Source organism: Mastacembelus armatus, chromosome 19 (assembly GCF_900324485.2).
Source record: "Mastacembelus armatus chromosome 19, fMasArm1.2, whole genome shotgun sequence".
Lineage (NCBI taxonomy): Eukaryota > Metazoa > Chordata > Actinopteri > Synbranchiformes > Mastacembelidae > Mastacembelus > Mastacembelus armatus.
The window spans coordinates 6,674,034-6,697,403 of record NC_046651.1 but is presented as its reverse complement, the minus strand read 5'-3'; the positions used below and the strand labels follow the sequence as shown (position 1 = coordinate 6,697,403).

The following is a 23,370-nucleotide window of genomic DNA, read 5'->3' as shown; positions in this document are numbered from 1 at the left end:
TCAACTGTAAGTGGACTTGTGGTGCAATAATGGTCTCTTGGTAAAAAAAAGAAAGAAAATGCTGTCAGAACTCAGTCTGTATTGCTGTAGCCATCCAGTCAGATCTGGCCACCAGTAACCTCAGTCTGTTGCCTGATGACTGGATCAGTTCCTTTCCACTGAGAGACACAACACAGACACAGTGGGAGAGATGTTGGAAAACAGTGACATGTGTAATATGTATAATTGTGTTCAGATCTGGACTTAAACCATTCTGACCTCTGATAGTCCAGTCCAAGCAGACTGGCTCCATTAACAGCCAGGATCCTATCTCCTGGTAGCAGCTTCTTGCAGCGGGCTGCTGGAGAGTCTGGGACCACTGCACGAATGAAGATGCCTTTCACCTTAAAGGAAGTGTGCTGGAAGATGAAGATAAAATGTCACTGACATATAAGATTTAGTTGTTTCCATGCCCTGGATCTTTAGTTGCTAAATGCTCCACTATATTCACCATCTACTCAGTAGTGTACAGTTGTGTTTTAGAGGTTTTTTGCTGACCACAGCTGCCTGCTGTGGCTGAAAACACTATGAGAGCAGTGACACAAAACAGTAAAGCTCTGGGATGCACAACTGAACAATGAGCTGGAAGTCATTACGCGGAGTGGAGCTACAGATTCATCAGTACAAGTGACACCTTTCCCTTTACACACTGTCATTTGATACATTATCAAAATATTGTTTCTAGTAATTCTGAATTATGAGGACCATAGTACATCACTTTGACTTACCCTTGTATCAACCAGAGCAAGACCAAGTCCTCTTTCACCTCGCTCCACCTCCAAGCTAAAAACCTCATCATTACTGTCATCATAATAGTCCTCCGCCTCTTCCTCCTCCTGCTCCTCCTCTTCCTCTTTTAGTTCCACAATTTTATTCATACTGGTGTAGTCCGATTTCAGTCGGTCTGTTTTCAGTGCTGCCAAACATTCAAACACTAATCCGCCTGAGAGAGAAGAAAAAGGACGGATGTTTAGGTGATTTTCACAAAGACAAGCAGAAGAGATCTTTAAATGGTAATGTCTTTCCTCACCTTCATCATGTCCTTCTAACCCAGAAGACCAGGGAAGTGTCCCACTGTCGCCCTGCATCCATTTACCGTGGTCAGCCTTTACCACAGGCTCTATGATATGGGGGGTGTTGGGTGGAGTGAGGAGACAGGAGGGGTCCAGAGCTGACCTCCTCAAATCACTAGTCTCCATCTCTCTGGTTTGCAGCTCCAGATCTCTTAGTTTCTGGGACAAAAGGAAGGCCCCACAGGAGCTGAGCTCATTCAGGTAGTGGGTGGAAAGAGGAGAAGCTGGCGAAGGGGGTGACGGAGGTGAGGCAGCGGAGGTAGTAGTAGAGGGTGGGTGGTTCTGGACAGCAGCCTGAGGTAAGATCATCTCAAGTGGTGATGTGGTCAAGGCTTTTGGACTGGCTTTTGGAATACTGTCCATGTTAGTTAGGTTAACCTCGACAGGAACAGCTCCACTCTGGATAACAAACAGTATTAGAAGAAGAAGCATAAATTACAAACCCACATTAGAGCATGTATGAACAGTCCATAAGTGGCAAGACAAACATGCTTTAACAAGATAGCACTCATTGTGAAAATTAGCATTTAGCTCAAACACCACCAGCCTACATGGAACTTGTTCTGTGCAGATGTGCCAATTTTGTAACTTAAGCCAAGCATAAAAAAATTTACATTAGAAAAACCCTTTTCAGTATTCTTTATGCTGGTCTGTATACCTATTTGATGTATAATGTAAAATCAGAAATCTGAACGGCATTTTAATACCTGATGCTCCTCAGCAGCTGTGACATCATTGGACTGAGAGTGAGACAGGGTGGAGATGAACTCTCTGAGCTTGTCCAGCTGTTCTCTCAGGGGCAAATCTCTTACCAAACTTCTCAGCTGGAAGTGGTAACCTCCATCAGGCAAAACCAGAGGATGATGTGTGTCAAAATTCTCCAGGATATCAGCTGAAGCATAGTGAATTAAAATAAAACGAAAGAGAAATCAAAGATGAATGATCTGTGTGTGAATCTAGCAGATTAATATACTTGTCATTAGTTTTGTGACCTGAGTCAGAAAAAACCAGCTCAGCAGTATGTGGACTACTTACCAGTTTTCTGGGCTGCTGCTTGGTCCTGTACCAATGGAGTCCAGGTGTGACTGCAGTGAGATGCTGGGCTGTAGAGACTCAGCAGGTGGTTCAACTGGGCCAGATTCAGGGCAGGGTAGTCAGACCGGAGGGACACCCAAGATGTCTGCACACATAGTTACGATGATTTTTCCATATTTGGCCGTAACTATTCAGTTATATTGAACAATTCAGATTTTTTCACTTCTCACCCTATTTTTCCAAATTCTGTCCTTGTTTTAATCATGTATTTTCCCACTGTTGGCTTAAAGCAGTACTAGACAGACATGTTCTACACCCATGATTTACAGGGTTTAACTCCTGTACCACCCATGTGCCTGAGTTTCAAGTTTCTGAGTATACATTCTTTTAGAGATCTGAACCGCACCACAAGCTTCTGTAAAGTAAAATTGAATAAATAGTATAATATAATATGATTGTAGGGCTCTGGTGATTATAGTTGGATAAACCCAACTCTGCTGATGTATAGTGTGTGTTCTTTACCTGCAGTAAATTCTTTCTTGGCGTGGCCAGAAGATTGATTGCAGATGAGAGTCTACGAGTGTGCTCCAAGGCCAGGTCTCCCAATCCAGCTGCATGGGCCCAGTCCAGGAGCAAGTCAAGACTGGCCTGCATTCGCACACCTCTGGACCACTGGTAGAAACCTGGCTCCGAACCTGAACACACAACCGGAGAAAGTCACCTCTGAAATCACCTTTTTGCTTTTTACTCTAAATAAAATTGCACAGGTCAACTACACACAAAAATAATAGAAGCTTTAACATTTGAATACCTATATCCATCCATCCATCCATTATCTATACCTGCTTATTCCTATTTTAGGGTCATGGATATCTGCTGGAGCCTATGAATACTTTTATGAATTATAATATTAAAATTGTTGGATGATTAAATATATATTCAGTTTTTAAAATACAGTATTATTTTTACTCTATTTATTAGAGTTCTAATTATTTCTTTTTGCTTAACACTTGTAGTTTTAGCACAGCTTCAATACTTTGCAGCCTGTATTTCAGTGCATATATACAACACATTTTCGTATAACAAACCTTTGTATCTAACCTGTATTGCCCGGCTATTTTAATTTGCTTATCTGTTATTTTAAATAGCTTGTTATTTTAACATGTTCATTCATATAGTATTTCATCATTGATCCCAGAGCAGAAATACACCCTTCACACATCAAAACCATTAAAGGAAAAGGGCGGAATACGTTTTGCAGGCACTGCCATGGCTTTTGGCTGCCACTAGAGGGCAGGGCAGCCACAGCTAAATATGACTCAAATTTTTCTTTAAGTTCCTGTTAATCTCTCCAGTGATGCTGTCAATTAAATTCTATCCCTCTATCAGCCACCATGTGTTAGTACAACATACTCAGAGTCTTTTCGGGCTCTCTCTGGGCTACCCCTCTTCACTGAGGCAAATTTAAGATAAGATACGAAGACGAACCTTGCAATTAAAGCCAAAACTGTCACCTCATAGTGGTGCTATAGTAAAAGCCAGGGCATCACTAAAGTAATAAGAATGCATCTGAGTGTTCAAAACATTATGGAATAAATTATGGAAAAAGTTGTATGCATGCACTGACATGCAGGCTGCAATAAATTATGGATAAACTCAAACTGCATTGGACGAAGACAGATATTTAACACTGGTTAAAAACCGAGTCAAGTTGTCTTCCTCTTTATATGTTAATGTGTGTTTGGTCATAATAATACACTGTATGTGAGCTCTGACACTGGTACCTCTCTCCATGAGTGAGTTGAAAAGTGAAGCATTGATAAAGTAGAAGAGGTAGCCAATGAGCTGAGAAGAAATTTCGAGGTGGAGTTGACAGTCCAAGAGTAGCCTCCAGGTCTCGGTCAGGACTTCCACCACCTGCTGCATCTCACCAGGGACATGCAGTGCACCACTCTTGGCGTTCATCTGTGGGCCACAACCCTCCCTGAACGGGTTGCAGTCGAGAAGTCCCGGCAGGATGGGGTAGAGGACCTGAGGATACAGAAGTGGTTGGATACAGGGAACTGTGCAGCTTAGAGAGAAAGTGACTCACTCATCGATGTGGAACTGGAGACCATAGACAATTCTTGTGGGTCAGTCTGAGGTTGGAAAAGTTAATGTTGTGTGCTGGGTGTTCTGATCACTGGGAAAAGCTAAAACCCTCTAACCCAGATTTCAGACCACACATATTGCTGCTGCATGTCTGCCTGCCTCCGTTTCTCACACTGCAACCTAAACCGGTTGTGTTGAACATGAGATTAGTTTAACACAACCAGCAATTGTAGAAATAAAGGAAGACCGAGTTTGTAACATTTCCCCTTTGCTGTTGAGAGCAAGCTCAGACAACGATACCTTTGTTTGGGTTAATTGTACACAGACATCCCCTCTCCCCTCCAATCTCACTCTTACACCCACCAAGCTTCCGAGGCCAGTGCCAGTGCCAGTCAGAGATTCACATTCCTAAAAAGCTGAATATGGCTCATGTGGGCTTGGCATGGTGCTGCAACAGGGCTGCTGAGTGAAGAGTTCTGAAGGAATCCACCCTGAGCGGATCAGTTTACATTTACTGTAAGGCTCTGCAGCCAGGGCATGCTAAACATGAACAGTGAAACATAACAGCCATGGCGTACATCATACATGAGACAATAGAAATGGATGAGCATTAGGCCAAATAACCTTGCAGTGTTTCTGGTTGGAAAATGACGCTCAGCAGAGCCAAGCCAAAGAGGGTTCATTTGTTCAACAGCGACTCTGGATTCTGGGAATACCACATGCATCTCTGGCATATATTATCCCAGAGTTAAAAAATAAAGTGTGTTTTCTGTGTTGTCTGCTTACTTTTGCATTCATTGTTACGGAAACACACAGTCCGACCACAAGCCTGCTTAAATGTGTCTATATTCATCACGACATGTCTTCAATTGGAATAGCTGCTCACCAGTGGCGCCTTTTGTTTCCAGCCTGCAGAAATTACCGTCATATTGGATGGACAAGCATGAAACAGCTCAATATAAACAGACCTTGAAGAAAATGTTACCACATTTAGACTTAACTTTGTTGTGAATTTCAATCTGTCTTGTCGGAACTTCTGCTCAGCCCTTTGTCTTCTTTATTTATTTTTTTCCCTGCACAAACTGAATTCTGGGTCAGACTGCATTGCTTATGTCAGCTGGCCTAATGCTCACTCATATCCATTGTCCCATGCATGATGGGAGATACAGTAAATGCTAGGCCTCAGCTAGATTACTCCCTAGCTTGACAATGGTGACTTCACCACATTCCTCATAATTTCTTGTCTGCCTGTCCAGGAATGATGTGAATCAGAGCCCATTGTGAGGTTGACAGGCAGGACAGATGACATACTGCAACTGGAAAAACTAGAAAGGCCAAGGTACAATGTCCACATAAAGCCTGCTACATCTGAAAATACTGTTTACAAGTAAAGATTATACATGTGAGATTTCCTTAAGGATCTTGATTAACACAGAAATGAGTAAACAACTCTGCACAACATAAACCATATACTGTAAAACTAAATGTGTGCTATTTAGAGTGATCTATTAACAGAAAAGCTCTTCATTTTCTAAGAGTGCTTAATGTATGATACTGTAGAAATAAGATAAATAGCACCTCTTGTCTGTTCCAGGCTTTTGAGACAAAGTTAAACTTAAACCTGCATAACTGATTTGTTGATCACTTGAGGAACACTGTCAAACTATCATTCTTTAAACTGACTTTGAAAACAGCTAAGTATTGCGCTAGTAAAAGTAACATTAGTATCCATTTAGAGTCATGATTTGGCCACGTGGCAAATTTAGCTCTCCTTTATCTCCGTTTTTGGTTTCTACTGTGGTCTCTATCAGCTCCTGAGGGAAATATTAAGCTCTTCGATTGCTAAATGCTCCACTGTGTTCACCAGCTAGTTTCACTGTCTGCAATTTAGTTCTGGGCAGATAGTGTACAAAGAATGTATCATTTAGCACAAACAACTTCTTATTTATTCTATCTTCTGCCAACTTCATCAAGTGATTCCACTTTGTGGAACTTCTGTAGTATTGACCAGTATGGCATTAAACATGGTTGGGAGGACAGGGGAATTCAATGTGATATGTCAGTTGAACGTCCAATTAAAAATTGGGTAATGCAAGTGCAAAATTCATAAACATTCTGTAAAACATTTCTGGATCATTTATGGATTTTCTGACAAACCACATCTGGAAGTCATTTGGTTCATCAGATTTGTTGAGGGAAATGTCTGCTATCTGAGAGCAGGTAGTTAGAGAACCACATCCTCCTGCAAAAAAATGTGCTGTCTCAAACTTGCAGAATTGGCACTGTTGAGGAAAACATATAGTTTCCTCTTTAGACATATAGTGTCATATCACCAACTTCCTCCCTGAGAAGGGAAAATATGAACCTGGATCTCACACAAAGTCCACCTAAATTCCAAATGGGAGAACTTATTAGACCACAGCTTGGCTGCTGCTTTAGACCAGAGCTGTGCTAATGTTATCTCTGATGTGGCTCAGTACCTTTGGGTCTTGCTGGTTTGGAGCATCTAGGCCATTAGTGAAGCTGTACAGGAAAGAATGTGAGTGGACATCCACCTCAGCTAGGCTATGACTTCTAGTTCAGCTATTGACTGATGTGGGCGAAAGCAGAGTAAGTTATATGTCATTGTATAAACTTAAAAAAGTCAATCTCCACATTAACACTTTTTGGAGTGTTTTCACTCACACAAACACACCCACAGAGCTCCACTGGAACTTTGTCTGAAACTTTCCCGGCACATTGCCATGTAATGGGCGTGGTGCTGCAGTGAAACTGCACACAACTGGATACTGTGGCTACGATGACATTTTCTCTTCTCTCAAATAACCCTGAGAGAAAACAGAAGGTTACAAACTTTGCAGAGTAAAATACAACATTTAAAGCTATGCTATTTACCTTCAACACAGAAGCAGCCTCTTTCATTATCCAGATATTGCATGTGCTCAGCAAAATTATTAACGTAATGCAGAGGTGATGAGATACAATAATGCAGGATTTGTTCAGAAGAGTACTGACCTAAATTTTTATCATTTATTATCCTACACCACAAAAAAAATTCTTTCAGTAGATAAAGGTAAACCTACGATGTCTCAGTTATGAGAATTAAAGCTCTATTAATATATTTTTTATCATATAAAAATGTAATGGCCGATATGTTTGCAAACAGCTGCCGGTTTACACATGAAGCAGATGCAATGCTTCATTAGTGTCTGTCTGAGCAGATAATATATACAACTGTTTTTTAGAGCCTTTTCACTACAGGACAATAGGAGTAAACATTAAAGTTGTATACTATCAAACCAAAAAATTAACTGGAAGACACTAAAAAGTATGCAGAGCTGCAGAACCAGGGAATAATCTTCAGTGGTTTCATTATTAGAACCACCCACTCACACTGAACATAGACATTTCACTCACTGCTCATATAAAAACATGGATTAGTGCAGCTTGAAAATCTTACCCTGTGCAGCCTTTACTGGTTGGAAATCAACTCTTCATATTAGCCATATCTCTGCCAGTCTATAGGCAACACACTGTGTTATGAATGTAGAACATGTCTTGTACTTAATTTGTGTACTTAACATCTTGTAACAGTTAATCAACTGAAATATTAGAAGTTGCTTTACAAAGATTTCTTGGCAAAACATTGAAGCCCCTGGCTTGATTCCTTCATTCTCCCCCGGCTCACACACATACACACAAAGGCCCCTGGTGTCCTGTCTCTCTCCCATGTCATAATGCTCCCAGTGTGGTCTGGCAGTGTGGCTGCTCCGTCTATTAGGGAGTTGCCAAAGCAGCTAACTGGGCCCTTTATTTTCAGCCACTCTGATTATTTTTCTATCTTAAACTACTCATCATAATCATCAGACAGTGGACCACATAGAGCAGGGTTACAAACTCCTCCTTTGGCTGAAAACGGTGGCTAAGATCGGTATTTACCTTCCCATGAAAGAAACTGGAATTCAAATATATTCAGACTATTACTTAGAAAAACATGACGGCATGTTGCTGCTTACCCACAAAGGTCCACTGTGACAAATTACTCTAGTTCAATAACATACAGTCGAGCACCTATTTAAACTCATCAGCCACTCACCTTGGTAATGTAGTACACACACTGCTGGAAGGCAAGCATGATAACCTCCTCCAGGACGGCCATCGTCTCCTCACTAGCTGAACGGACACACGACAGATGAAGCTCCAAATTGGCTGAAAACCACAAATACAAACATTAACACATCTATAAATATCAGGCACAGTTACGCTTCAGTGACATAGTGAATGTATATTAAAGTTCCACTAGAAAACTTTCCAGTTTTTGGCACTGAGATAGAGAAAGACATTGTGATTGAAGTGCTTTTATTACACAGTTATATTGGAATATGTCATCAATAAACTCTGAGACTTTGAGACACTTGAGAAACAAGCTGGGAATGGCTCAGAAAAGAAGATGAAAAATATTTCATTTAGCTTACTAACCACTGCTTCAGAGTGTATTTTCCTTTTATTTTAAAACTGCTATTTAATGTTACTTTGTGGGAATTCCACATGCAGTTTTAATTATTCAGTCATACAAAGTTCAACAGACAACTAACTCAAGTTTATCTCCTCCTTGCTCTCGTCATCTTCCTTCTCTTCTTCTTCCTGCTGCCCTTGCTCCTTTCTAATTTTCCATTCCAGTATAAGAGGCAGCTGATACTGGATGAACTGCAGCAGCTCCAGACTGTTGGACATCCACACCACCAGAGGTCGCAGTCCTGAGATCACATAAGCTAGGTTGAGAGTCTCGAGGTCTTCAGAGTTTGAGCCCTCACCACTGAGACTGTAACACAGGTAAATAGATATGGAGTGTTTTCTGTTGACTCTAATATAACTGATTGCTGAAGAAAACCGATAAGGTGCACTTACACTTCAGGCTGAACAGCAGCTAGATCCTTAGTGTGCTCCTGCATGACAACAAAAAAGGCTTTTGTACATGAGTAAAGAATGTGTGATTATATGATAACAATATTAATTTATAAGAAGAAGAAAGAACATGATAAAAAGCAGGAAGTTACAGCAAAGTATATAAAGTGGGTAAGTACAAAATCAAGAAAACCACAAAAGGGAGGTCAGAAAGAGTTAAACAAAACACCACTGTCCTGCCTATAAACGTGAGTTTTTACAAGGTTTTTTAAAGGTAAGACATACTTGGCAACTTGAAACATCAGGCAATTTGATTCACATCTAAGAAATTTAATGCAAAACAACTGAGCACTTCTTGTTAAACCAGTATAAATCAGACAACACTATATACTATACTATACTATACTATACTGAACTAAAACTACATTTGGACTGATTGCCTGATTCTCATGACATGGTGTCAAGATTAAGTAAAAATGCTGCATTAAAGCTGCATGTCTCCTTTCTTGGAATTTTGGAAGCAGCTCAACAACCTGTAAACACAGCAGTATATCATCGCCTTAGGAGACACTTTGCTATTTACACATTCACCAGACTATGAGCAACAAAAGCATTTATTTGAAATCTAACACTCTCTCTTTATCTCCACCAACTTCTGAGGACTGGCTCTTTGACTGCTAAATGCTCCGCTACGATCAGCGGCTATAGTGATTTGGCACTGGACAGGAGGCATGAAGCTAAAACTTTAAGGACTGCATCACCAAAACAATGAGCTGAATGATGCTGAAATGATTTGTAAATCTGAAGGGAACTGCAGAGATGATTAATGACTCTTTGTGGGTTGGTCATGAGAAACACCTTTCCAACCACACACACTCACCTGACCCTGATACGTATATAGTACAGATATTTAACAACACTGGCATAACATCTCTTTTACCACAACTCACCCACATGGCACTTTGAACTCCACTGGCAATAAGCAGCAGGAGCCTGCGCAGGTCTGAGGTATGGAGACATGTGGATGAGTACTGAATACAGACACACAGCAGGAATGCTACTGTCAGTGGTGGTCCATCTTTCCTACTTCCCATATCGACAATTTCCTCGACAATGCAATCTTCATCCTCGGTCTCATAGCTGAGAATGAGGCTTTGGCCTTCAGGTGATTTTAGAAAGGGCGGACCTCTGCTTAGGGACCATTTACTGCTGCAGCTGTGATGGTCAGTGCAAGCTGAGATGCAGGTGTTGCAGAGGCCCATTTCTCTAGTCTGGCTCAGTGGAGTGGCAGAAGTGGTGTGATTCAGCATCCAAGGGACAGCAGACAAGCTGGGCTCTGGTGAAGCACTGTGTACTTCCTTCATTTCCAAGAAAAAAACATGTAGTTTTTTATATGCACAATATATGTATGTATGTATGTATATGTAAGTAAATCCAAACACTAGATAAGGAAAATACACAGGACTTTTGCCTAATATGTATGTAAAAATAAAAGTGCAATCATTTGTGGTGTAGGGTGATGTCTTACCTTGTGTGTCAAAGCTACGGGATCCTTAAAAAGGAACAAATAATGTTGTCCCAGCCCAATAACATCACCAGGAGTGAGCTGTACTTCTTTTATCAGCATCTCGCCATTCCTTGTGACCGTGGCGTCCTGAAAAGGGCAGAGCGTGGTGGAGCTGCCAATATCCCGGCGATAGAAAAAGCAGTGTCTTGGAAGAATATCAGCAGCAAAGAGGAAGATGTCAGGCTTTGACCTGTTGTCATGATCACTTTGCCGACCAATTATCATGTTTGATCTCACAAGTAGGTAGACGACAAAGTCCTGAGTGGAGAGAAAAATAACAATGGAATCTGTAACACTTGAGTGGATATCCTCCATTTTTTAAAGTTTTCTGTGTGTTTCCAGTACTGCAACATCTTTTCCTTTGATTGTTCCGTTCATGGAGATGTCATTTTCTCTTTCTTTGTTCTTCTGTTTCTATTCCAAGTGAAGAGCCCATAATTGCAACTAGGTACATTTATACTGATACTGTGCTTAAACCTGCATTGTCAAGTGCGATAGTACTCTAGTTATTTTACAGACTGATGTTTTTACCTGTGAATCATATGATCAATTCATAAAGTATGATGCCATGCTACAGCTTTAACTAGCCAATTGTATATAAAGTAAATAAAATAAAATATGCCCAGACCAATTCCAATAATAAAGGTTGCTGAAACTTGAATGCATCAGTAATAATATTCAGATAATATAGCAAGAATAGTTCACATATTTACTTTTGGATACTGATTCATTTAAATAAATATTTGAATGCAAGATCTTGAAACACATGAACCATTTCTTCTGAACAAAACAGAAAATATACCTGAAGTGCAATTAAATCAATGTTTTTTTACATGAATTATTAACAAAGAGAAGGAAATTAGCGATTTCATATGAGAATGACATTTATTTTTCTGACCAAAAGCTACATAACAACACTCCCTCTCAGACAAAGCTTAACAGTCTGATCATGTGGAAGTATTAGAATTACAGTCTTGAGCCGAGGCTGATTAAACAATGTGTAATAATCACAATGAGTGGCAAGCGCAATGTGCAGGGATAATAATGTTTGACATTCCCCTTGTGATGCCCGTCTTTTCCAATGGGACAGACTTAACCAGCTAAATTAATTCACAAATAATCTCCCTAACCGTTGTTCATAATAGTATGCTTTCTTGTGATAGATGATTATTTTCTTATGAAGCGTCTTTGGGGAATCACAGTATGTGAAAACTATCCCCTGTGTGTTTGGCAGTTGTCCACCATTTAGAAGCATTAGTAATCAGGCAGGAAGCAGTGCCAGGGTTGTCTTTTCTGTTTCCTGATCAGTGTTTTGACACAGTTTTTCTATGTTCAGTTTTCTGACCTTTTGCATAATTATTTTCCTCTTTGTCTCTCTTTTTATGCTATATAATAACACATGCTGTTGGAACTGCTGCATTCACATATAAAATACTGAGCAAAAGGCATTACACAATACTTATGCCATTAATCAGTCTGAATGTGATACACTGAAAATGTGAACTATTTTTAAAGAAGACAAAATGAAAAGGCTGTCATGGTTTACAATAATGGTGACAGATTTACCATCTATGCCCAGCCTTAATTTCAAACTCAGGTAGGCAAAAGCTAGTACCTCATTTCTAGCCAATGACAGACAGTTTTGCAAGCTGAAATGACAGGTCTTGAGAACAGGTTCTTTTTGAGCCTTAGCTTAAAATAACGTTAAATCCATGAACTGGATGCAAAACTGAGTTTTTCATGTGTGAAACGGAATCAGAACAAAAACTCTGTAAAGTTAAACAGACTAAACAGTGGGTGTGCAATAGTAATGAATAGTGCTGTTTATGTGACAGAACCTGGTTATGTGATTTATGCTTTGAGTTATAAGTTTGGCTCATGGCCCCACTAACATTGAGGGGAGGGGTTTATGACTTACTGTATACTCTAACCAGCCATTAGAGGGCTGGGAATTCTGGTATTAGTAATTCCATAATGTTCTTCTTTCTGGCCGCCTAAGTAATGCCCAGAATTGTAAGCGCTAAGATAATTAGCTGAACATGTTAATGATTGCTCCTTATGTTACAGCAGATAAATAGATTGTTCAACCTATATCTTAAACCTTTGCTGTTGTGTTTTATAGCTTTGGAAAGGTCAAAGAAAGTACATTACCCTTCAATCTGTAAAGATAGTGTATTGCTCAGACTACACCTGTTCAGCATGGGCCAAATGTACCTTGTTAGGGTTACTAAGCTATGGTGGGACAATTGGGATGTAGGAGAATTGGTTTAGATTGATTAGTCAGTTATGGAGTGTGTGTTTGTATGAGATACCTGTGAGGGGCTGCAGCCCTGCAGCAGCAGCAGGTACGGACAGTCATGAGGAGGGTGAATGGAGTACTGTGTGATGTTATCATCGCTGCTCTCCGTCTCCTCCCGTTCTCTCTCCTCCCTCTCTGACTCCTCTCCTTCTCTCTCGCCTCTTGGCCTCAGCAGACAGAGGGTCTCTGTTTTGGCCTGCGACCCATCATCCCCCTCAGGGGGAACTGCAAAGCTGTGAATGCAATTCTGTTCTGTGCTTGTTTTGGGGCTCTCACAGCTCTGCAGTGAGGTTTGACTCAGGCTCTCCCTTTCATGTTTAACACGTTTATCATGATCCGTGTGCTCTTTGGTTTCAGTATCAGAATCTAAGAGATCCATCTCACTTTTGCTCCTCCACAGTTTGTGGTTCCGACCCATAGTCCTCTCAACGAGGGTGGAGGTCACTCTGGAGCGGCTCTTCTGCAGCTTTCGAGCTTGGGCATTGATACCTAACAGGGAGATGAATAAACAAGGAAAGTGCTAATAGAGCTACTGTATAAATACATTAAGCACAGCATGGAATGTGGTGATAGGGCAACACCCCTTTTTTCCTAAAGGAAGGCAAGGTGTGTGCGTCAGCCTGTGTGTGTTTGGTCATTTGTGCATCACGTGTTTATGCCAGAGTCAACACAGAGAAGCCCCATACAGGAAACAGACCTCGGTGGAAAGAAAGACATAGGTCATGGAAATTTGGAAAAAAAAGTTTACCCACACAGCAGGCATCCACAAGCTGACACTGATAGACGGCTATCACAAGCTGCGCCATTCACAAAAGCAAAATACAAAACAGGACACACTCTGACACCATGATCACAGCTGTGTCAACCACAGTGAGGGCCTTCAGTAAAAATGACAGTAGAAATGACACAAAATGATCCACCCTGCACATTTGCAGTGCCATGTAGTGTTTATGTCAAGCATCTGTGGAAAGTTCTGGGTATTTTTTGGTTGCATCGTGCTTTTATAAATATTAGTGGACATGATATTTTGCCAAAGCATTTAACCCATTTTAACAGGACAGGGTGTCACTGCAAGAGTTTAATTAAATCACAGGATGTCTGCAATGTTAATTAACTTTAAAGTGTATTTTATGGCAGTATGAATTAAATATAAACCTAAATTTGTAACAGAAATTGAAAAGTATGAACAGAAAACAATTGTAGACCTTTTAAAATATAGTTTGGTCTGTGTGGCTTGGCTGATATTCACTGGAAAAACATTGTGCCAACAAACCACTTTTTACTGTGAGAACTCTGAAACTGGATTTAATACTGGCAATGCTTAACTGAATGGTTCAAACTGTTCTTCTACTAGGACAAGCAGACACCCTGAACCAGGGTGTGGTATACTATGACCTGATCAGTCTGTAAAACATACTAAAGTCACACACTGTACCAGCAGTGATGGTGTCTTTGTCTTTGGATGTCTGCTCCTCCACCGAGCTTCTCCTCTGGATTTCAAACCGCCGTGCGAGGCCTTCTCTGGGTTTCCACAGTGACTGCAAGACGAGGGGCTTCTCGTTGTCACCGACGACCCTGAACCCTTCTGTCCTCCACTGATGATCACCGATGGAGCCAATGGTATCGCAGAGAACATAGGACTCTGCTTCTTCCTTGCCCAGGCCATACCTGGATCACATAATGGGGGTTAAATACAATTATCATACCTGCAAAGTGGACAAAGATTTTGTCTATTTATGGAAATGTCTTTAAACCTACAAAAACCAACACAACAAGCTGTAACACAATATTTAGTCAACATCACCTTATGAAGTTAGGTGAAAAAATGAACAACAGCTGCTTATTTACACATCAAGCAACATTAGCACCATTAGCATTAATTCATGTAAGTCCTGTATTCACTTTTCATTTAGTTCCAGTTTGACACTCACTGACTCCTTAAGAAAATGTGTCCCTTTAATTGTCTCTGTACTCTGTCTTCTGTTCATGCAAGCACTACCTTGATTTCCACAACTTGCACATTGTGTCTTTAATATTGTTTCACCAAAACAATGAACTCGAAGACACTAAAGAACTCTTCTTCTATAGTTTTGGAGGGTGTATCAAATATGTGGTTCTTGTACAAAGACAATAAAAGGATTTCAATTCAATTTAAAAATACAGTATATACTGGAGCAGCTTTAATGTATCTTAAAGAATCCGTTAACCCATTACAAACTGCCTGATCTAACACTGCTATATCAAAACGTTATTGCAACAGTTTAGATTTTAAATAGGGGAAAAGAGAAAGGATTGACTCTTTTTTCTACACACTGAATACCACTTATATTAATCATTCCATTATGTTTTTGGCAGCAATCTAAGCTAAGCCTGACAGACTTTCACTCTCCAGAGAGGCTGCCGCAGACACTGGCTGTCTTTCTCACAAGTCTGTGGCTTGCTCTAGACCTTTTCAGAACTACTAAATGAATGATTTGGCACACACACACAAACAATGGGTTAGGTCAGCCTAGTTCATCTGAAATATATTAATCACTATAACATGAACATATTAACCTTTCATCAACCGCCAAAGTTCTGTGCATCAAAAACTCTTCTGACTACTTTGTCAGTGATGAAGCACAAAGGTATATTGCAGCATGTGGACTGACATTTAACTCACCCTGAGTAAACACATATACAAAACAGACACATATGGCAGGCAGACACACAGACACATGGTCTTACCGTTCCAGCGCCTCTTTGACTAGTTCTTTTGCACTGGAGTGCGTGGTGGCCAAGACACTCTTATAGTGAGCTCCTTCACAGATCTCATTTCCAAAGATCTTCAGGATTCCTGGAGCCGTTATCTGATTGGACAGCTCAGATGGATCGTCAGTCATTAAAGCATCTTCAAAGAACACTGCATGATGGCAATAAAAGAAAGAAGGCTTCATTTGAAGATCACAGACAGGCATTTACCATACATCCAATTGCAAGGGCAATCTGGCTATACCAAATGTACTGATACAATATATTCACTGTGTATCAGTCTTCACAGTGCACTGCTTTGGCAGTTGGTATACAATAAACCAGAGGTCAGGAAATGATGAATATATGTGCTGACAGATGTCAGTTAAAGTGGTTTCTCAGTTTCTCTTATAGAGTGGTATCATTCAAAACCACATTTTGAAATCTTGTAATTCAAATATGTAGTGGTATTTGTATGAATACTTCATGCCGCCAGTTTTCCAGTGTGGTAGTACTATATCATATTGCCAAACTATAGGTTGGAATTATAGTATTTGAGCCTCCACATAAAGGACAAAGGACAATTTGGAGACAAGGATGTACATATTTTACACAGAGAGGATTGATGGTTTGAGAGGGGTCTGAGAAGCAGTACATGTTCAAGTGGAAAAACTCTAACCCTTAAAAGAGGCCCAGACACAACCTGTCTCCAATGTATCATGCTGTATTTCCATCCAGGAAGTTAAGGAAAACTTTGCACGTCTTTCAGAGTTTGTGGATCAGAGGGGTCACCAGAGTCGACCATTAAATTCTAGTGACCCTCATCTGTGCTCACTTTTATTGTTCATCTAACGAGGCTAGTCTTGAAACCAACCTGGGAGACAAATTGAGATCTCTAACCAACATCCCTCAGACTGAAGAAGCCACTTGTATAAGTGGTGAAACTTTTATATAACATCACCTGAATGACAACCTGTGAGAATCTTCACATGCCACTGATAGTTAGGTGTGTGGTTTTGTTTTGTTCAGCTATTTAGTATTGCACCTCCATAAGGTTGTGGGACTCACAGCCTTGGGTCAAGCTGCAAAACTACTGGATCCTGCATTTCCCATTATTGCAATCTTTATTTCACCCTTCCTTCCTGTTAGTCAACCACATCTGTTAAAATTCATGGCCCCACCAGTTATGAGTTTGTAGTTTCTAAGTCGAAGCTTAGAGAATAACCTTTGGTGGCATCATCAGGGTTAATTCAGCCATTAGACAACTCCAAACATGACAGGAGAAAGTAAAGCCAGTGTGACATACTGCTGCTCTTCCTGACTTGAATGGACAAAGACGACGTGATGCCTGTGTTCAGCGCCATTGAGCCTGAGGTGGAGGCGGGGCCACGGAAGACACCTGAGAGGCGACTGGTATGGCGACGGATGCGACTCTTACTGGGCTGTCTGATGACCACACCCTCGACTGACCTGCAGGTGGATGAACTGCCAGTAGATGAGGCTGATCTAAGGAATGATGGAGAACAACGGAGAGTATATTTAAATGGAAGATCTACAATTAAGACCTCTGACTCTGATATTGCTGCATGTGTAACGGCAGTGAGAAGGGTAGGATGATGGGAATGAACAGAGTATCTTATCACCTAGTTCAGAGAAAGATGATGGGGAAAAAAGATAAAACGTTCAAAAAGGAGAAAAACTGATGCGCAAACAGAAAACTGCAATACAACAAAAGAAAGAAAGCCCCAGCATAATGACAAAAAAACAAAATGTTTACCAGAAAGGAAAAAGCACAAGAAGCAGCAAACATTTAGATCATTCTCTTATATTGAAATGAAATTCTATAGCCATGTATACGTACACGTCTCTTCCCAACACAGTGCACTCCAGCCTCGTTCACCAAGCCTCCCTCAGTTGCCCTCAGTACATTACCAAAATAATGAAGTGTTGTTTCCCTCAGCCCAAGCCTGTAAGCTTCTTATCCCAATGGTTCAAAGGTTCTTTGCAGCTATGCCACCCCACTTGGATAGAAAAAACTTCAAACTTTTGATTAATAATAGTGAACTGATAAACTGTCAGAATGTGCCATGAGGACCTGATGGCACAGGAGCAGGTTGTCAGTGGTACAACACACATGGTGTTTTTCAGGTGCTCAGGCTATTTGGAGAAAAAAAACATGCTTCCAGAGTTTTTATTCTATTTCCTCTGTATTCCTTTAAATCAATGATCAATCAATCTTTCTGTAAGTGTCCTTACACAGATTATAGTGTTTCACACCAGGGGACTTTTAAATTTAAAGAGAGCAGTAGTATTGTCATTTTTTGTGGACATAAGAATTGAACATCCTCAACAAAGGGAAGGCATTATAGAAACAGATGAATTTCGAGTAATCTGTCAACGAATTTATTTGTACAAAGCAGGAAAGCTGCATTTTCCCCCAGCTGCTCATACTCACTGCTGAGAGCCATCACTTGTCTTCCTCCCCAGCCTGACAAACCGTCTCTTCGGAGAAGCTGCAGGTAAACTCGGAGGTCTTGGCGGGAGTGCGCGCAACTCCTCAGAAGAAAGTTTCATCTGATTCATTCCTGTCTGGTCGACTTAACTGATTATGCTCAAGTTAAAAGTGTTGCGGGTTTCTTTAGGTCCAGAGAGAGAGCGCGCTCTTATCATGTCCCATCAGCCTCACACAAACCGCTGGGCTTCATTCCTGGGATGTTTCATCCAGGGCAAGCGGCACAAAGCCGTTCAGCTGCTGCTCCATTTTACGTACTCCGGAACAGGCGCTGCAGATGTTCCCAGCCCTCATCCAGCTGTTTGGGCTGCTGTAGTCAGGCTGCTCAGTCCAGCGGCTCAAGTTACAGCTTCACCTCACACCGTCTTTGACGCGCTGACAGATCAAATGGAAAACTATATTTGGGTGACAAGATCGAGCTCTCTTATTACTATGTCACATCATATATAATCCGTTCCGGGCGCACCCGGGGGAGTTTGTTTCAAAATCATAACGTACCCGCTCTCCAGATGTGCATCGACAGCGCAGCTGCCTGGAGCAGCCAAGTGCACACATCAACACCCGCCCACCCGCACTGTAGCTTTCAAAATAAAACCTCGTCGAAGACCGCTTTTCCTTTTTTTAAGCCAGCAAGGTTATCTAATATTTATTAGAGTGTTCTCTGTGAAAGACACTGCTGGATTAACCGTGTAGTTTGTATTTTCAACTCAAAGCCACGCTGGTCCGATCTGCGCCATGGCAGCATAAACCAAAGTAGGCCTAAACTAAATGTTGCGTTCATGACTCCATCTCCTGGCTGAGACAGAGATAACAAGAGGGGTTAAAGCATCTCTTTAGTAATAGTCTTACTGTGCCGGAAGTATGTGGTCACACATTATCTCAGTGTGCAAATATCAATAGTCCTTTTTATATTAATAACACCACGCAAACTTTATCGTTAAATACCGCACAGTAAACCAGAACCACCTCAGTATGAACCCTTTTTAGTGGGCCTGACAGTTCTGACACATTCATGCAACAAGCAGTGTCATAAAGGTGGAGAGCTCACAGCAGGCAGGTACAAAAATACTGAAGCTTGTGTTTCTCATGGTGCTTTCAATAGCTTCATTCAAGTCTCTTTGGTCTGGCAAATGTTTGTGTTCAAACTTAATGATCCAGGTTGATGATGATGATGGTGATGAACCCTGATACACTGATCAGGGGTCAGTGGTTTAACAAGAAAAACAAAACACATTGTATAATTGCTTTCACAGGCTCCGGACCAGTAAAATGACCTATAATGTTGGTGGATTGAGGGAGTTCTTGCATAGGTCTTTTCATTTTAGTGGATAACTTTTTCATTTTGTCATTGCTATTTTAAATAATGTTTTTATGGACTTACTAACTCAGTAACGTGAAGGAAGTTAATGCTGTTCTATCAATTGATCATATACTATACCTGTTTCTACCAGTCAAAATACTGACACAGAATGCATTTATAATAGTACTAATGCTACTATTAGGCTACTAGTATTATTATTAATAGTGTATTAAAACATCACCCTGACAGTTATCCCCAGTTCACCACTAGAGGGAGTGCTTTGCCCTGAAAATACCAGAACCAGGTCCAGGTATATTACAATGAACAGGTGGAAACCTACTGTACATACAGTAGAAGAATAAAATACAATGGAAAAAAAAAGAAATTTAAATGCAAATAAGCACATATCATAGTGTTATTTATTCTGGCATAATAAGGGAGCACTTTCATCCTCATGGCTTCCAGGCACCTTATGATTTTTTACTTTAAAATTAAAATTTTTGACTTTAAAATTTAAAACTCATGCAATCATTCTTTTTTTATTTTGTAACACATCTTAGTCACATGCTTCTTTGGGTTTTCTAGACCAGAGGGAAATCCCTCCTGGCCTATATAGAATGATAAATGGGCTTATGGGTTCTGGGGTGGAGCTGATCTATATAGGCCCTAATAGTATAACGTAACACTGCTGATAGCTCTTGCTGTATAAATACATCACAGGGCTTCCCTCACATCTCATGTATTTTACGCTTTGCTACGTCCTCTGTTAGGTGGCTTCATTTACAGTAATGCACTGAATCAGTAAAGAAATCCAACTAATTGTGGGAGCATGAGCTCGTGGGCCAAGCTCAGCATTTCTTGGAACATAGGCAGAGAACAGAAGGGCTTAACGTCTGGTAATCAGATCTCCTGTTGAACAAGAAGGAGTGACACCTGCAGCAGGAGGCTTAACGCTGCCTTACTGCTGCGTGCATTTACAGCACATACAGCAGGGGTTGCAGTATAGCTTAGTTCTGAAGTCAGCGCTGCTAAGTTTTGCAGCACTCTCTTTACTGTTTCTGCTTTCTCGTAAGCTTTATCTGATGCTGTTGCTACCACAAGAGATAAGAGATTTCTGAGAACACTTTATCACATACGCACACACACATACATCGTGACCATATATATGGTCATGGTAATATAGATTACATTAGCTGCTGAGTTGTAGTTATTGCAGTGCAGCCTAATAGTGGAGACTTTGAAGTGAAATTCATGTGGCTGGAATAGCATGGGCAGGTGTATGCAAAAGTTTGGACACCCATATGTAAATTCCATATTTTGTTAAAAGCAATTCGTTCAGAAAACAAACAAATGTTAATGGACTGGTAATCTTATATAATGAACTTTAAAAATAAGTGTACAAAAGCTAATGGTGGCATGACAATTAAAATGTCTGGGCACCCTTCAACTTGTAAAATACACAGACTTGGTCTTTATCAGCTGGTGACATCTCAAGAGCTGATAAATTCTTTGACTTTTCTAACCTTGTGGTAATGCCCAATACCAGTGGCTCCTCTAAACAACTGAGGCTCTGAAAGTGCAGCTTATTGATGCCCACAAAGCTATATAAAGCTATACAAAATATCAAGAACACTTCCACTGTTCTAAATGACATTAAGAAATGGCAGTATGTGAATTGTGGAAGTCAAGGACAGTTCTTTCAGATAAAACTGCACATCTGCTCAGCAGAATGGTGGAGAATCAGGTAGAGGAGAGGTTTCATTATGCACCATTTCTGCACAATCAGGGTCTACGTTAATGAATCCTCAGAAGGATTAAAGAAACCTTACAACATCAGGAAGAGCTGGAAAAACATGTTGTAGATGGATGATAAATTGTCTTCTTATTTTCTAAGCTCATGAAATAAAAATGCATTAACGTTTGAAGGAATGCTCATTTTTTAGTGTGTGTTTGCTGTAGGTGGTTTATTTATAGCTTTTCACTTCAAACGCTAACAAAATATGTAATATTCACAAAGTTTTGCATACAGCTGAATAGTGCAATGATGGAGATATTTTGCTTTCTTCTGTATTAACTTCACCTAGAGTGCAAAACCTACAGTTGCAAAAAAAAAAAAAGTAATGACACTCTTTGCAATTTCCTGTTTTTTCTGCATAAATTGGTCATGAAATGTTATCTTCACTGAGGTCACAAATATCATCAAACACAACATTTCTAATCTGATGAAACACAAACAGTCTTTAATGCAGTTATTCTACACACACATTAAACATACACAGTGATAGTAGAAAAAGTAACGACCACAGTCGGCTTCTGATACCACTAAACATCAACCTGGAGTCAGGTGTTAGCAACATTGGGGTCCAATCAATGAAATAAGAATGGAGGTGTTGTTTATAATTACCTTGACTTATAAAATCACTCAAACCATGTCAGTGTTCTATTCACATCACAGCATCTTGCAAAAAACAGATCTCAGAAGAAGTTTACAAAATAATCTCAAAAACTTTAGATACTCATCAAACCACAGTTACATATTGTCTGTAAATGGAGATGATTTGCTACTGTGGCTACTATATGGAAGAGGGTGCTGAGCCAAGGTCTCTCAAAAGACAAGACAGAATGCTCAATGAGGGAAAAAAAGAAGATGAAATGAAGATAAAATTGTTTGAGAAGAACACACAGCACTGTAGCACAAAAAAAGAGCTATGTACATATGTATGTAACATAAAAACATCACCCAAACAGTGAAGTACAGTGGAGGGGGCACAGGATTTAGGAATGCTCTTCTGCCTCTGGACCTGGACCACTTGCAATTGTGGAGGGGACAATAAATTTCCAAGTTTATCAAGGGATCCTCAAGATGATGTCAGGTTGGATGTGTGCAAGTTGAAGTTTAGAAAGTTGGAAACACTGAAATAAATTTACTACAGAGTAACTTCAGACACAAAAAAATTCACCCTTTGGAGTGACCCAGACAAAGCACAGACCTCATCGCAATAGAGATACTGTGGAATGACTTGAAGGGAGCCATTCACACCTGATGCCCTAAGAATATGGCTGCGTTGAAGCAGTTCTATAGAGAATAATGGTCCAAAATTCCTCCTGAACATTGAGTAGGTCTGAGCCAGAGTTACTGAAAGAGCTTGTTTGAGGTTATTGTGGCCAAAGAACGTTCAACCAGTTATTAAAACACTGTTTCAATTACTTCCATCATCGCTTTGCAGGTTTAATGAGTGTGTTGAATAAAGTTCATGACAGTTTGTGTTTCATCAGCTTAGAAATATTCATGACACATGCAGAAAACTACAAAATTGCAAACAGTGCCAATAGTTTTTCTTGCACCTGCATAAGAGCCTCCTAAAATAAGGGCGAAATTGCACACCAGTGCATTTGCCACACTGACTACACAGCCCCATTACAATGTTTTCCTCACAAGGTGAAAACAACACAGCTAAACTTCAGTGATTCTTAAAATGCTCACGGATGCATATACAACTAGGCCTAACACACAAATCTTACATCCTGTACAGTCCCATGCTGCCGTGTGGGTGTACACCAGCTGGCATACTGTTGTTATTCCCCGTGTCCTGGAAAGGTGGTGCAGCTGTACAGACCAGAGCTCCCCTGCTGGGCGAGTTCATTTCCGTCACTGGTGGCAGCTCTGGTGGTTGTCATGGCCTCTGTGCATGTAACAAGATACCATATCTCTATTAGTCGAGGGTATACTTAATGAGCATGGTTGCACAGTGCTGTTGTTCATGCTGGTTCACTGTCACACTGGGACAGTGCAGTGGAGGCACTGGTAATATATAACGT

The 23,370-nt window shown here is 40.5% G+C and overlaps 1 protein-coding gene across 1 annotated transcript; it reads right to left on the bottom strand.

The window, feature by feature from the left end:
* Positions 1–18: 18 nt before the first annotated feature.
* Positions 19–18,745, bottom strand: LOC113135548 (ras-associating and dilute domain-containing protein-like). The gene is made up of 18 exons (XM_026315658.1): positions 18,195–18,745; positions 17,046–17,245; positions 15,737–15,911; positions 14,445–14,677; positions 13,023–13,498; positions 10,672–10,968; positions 10,094–10,501; positions 9,147–9,184; positions 8,834–9,060; positions 8,335–8,447; positions 3,932–4,178; positions 2,670–2,842; positions 2,148–2,292; positions 1,820–2,004; positions 1,070–1,511; positions 768–982; positions 259–398; positions 19–158 (listed from the first exon to the last, which is right to left on the bottom strand). The coding sequence occupies exons 1-18, from the start codon at positions 18,320–18,322 to the stop codon at positions 65–67; spliced, it is 3,936 nt and encodes a 1,311-aa protein (XP_026171443.1). The 5' UTR covers positions 18,323–18,745; the 3' UTR covers positions 19–64.
* Positions 18,746–23,370: the final 4,625 nt, after the last annotated feature.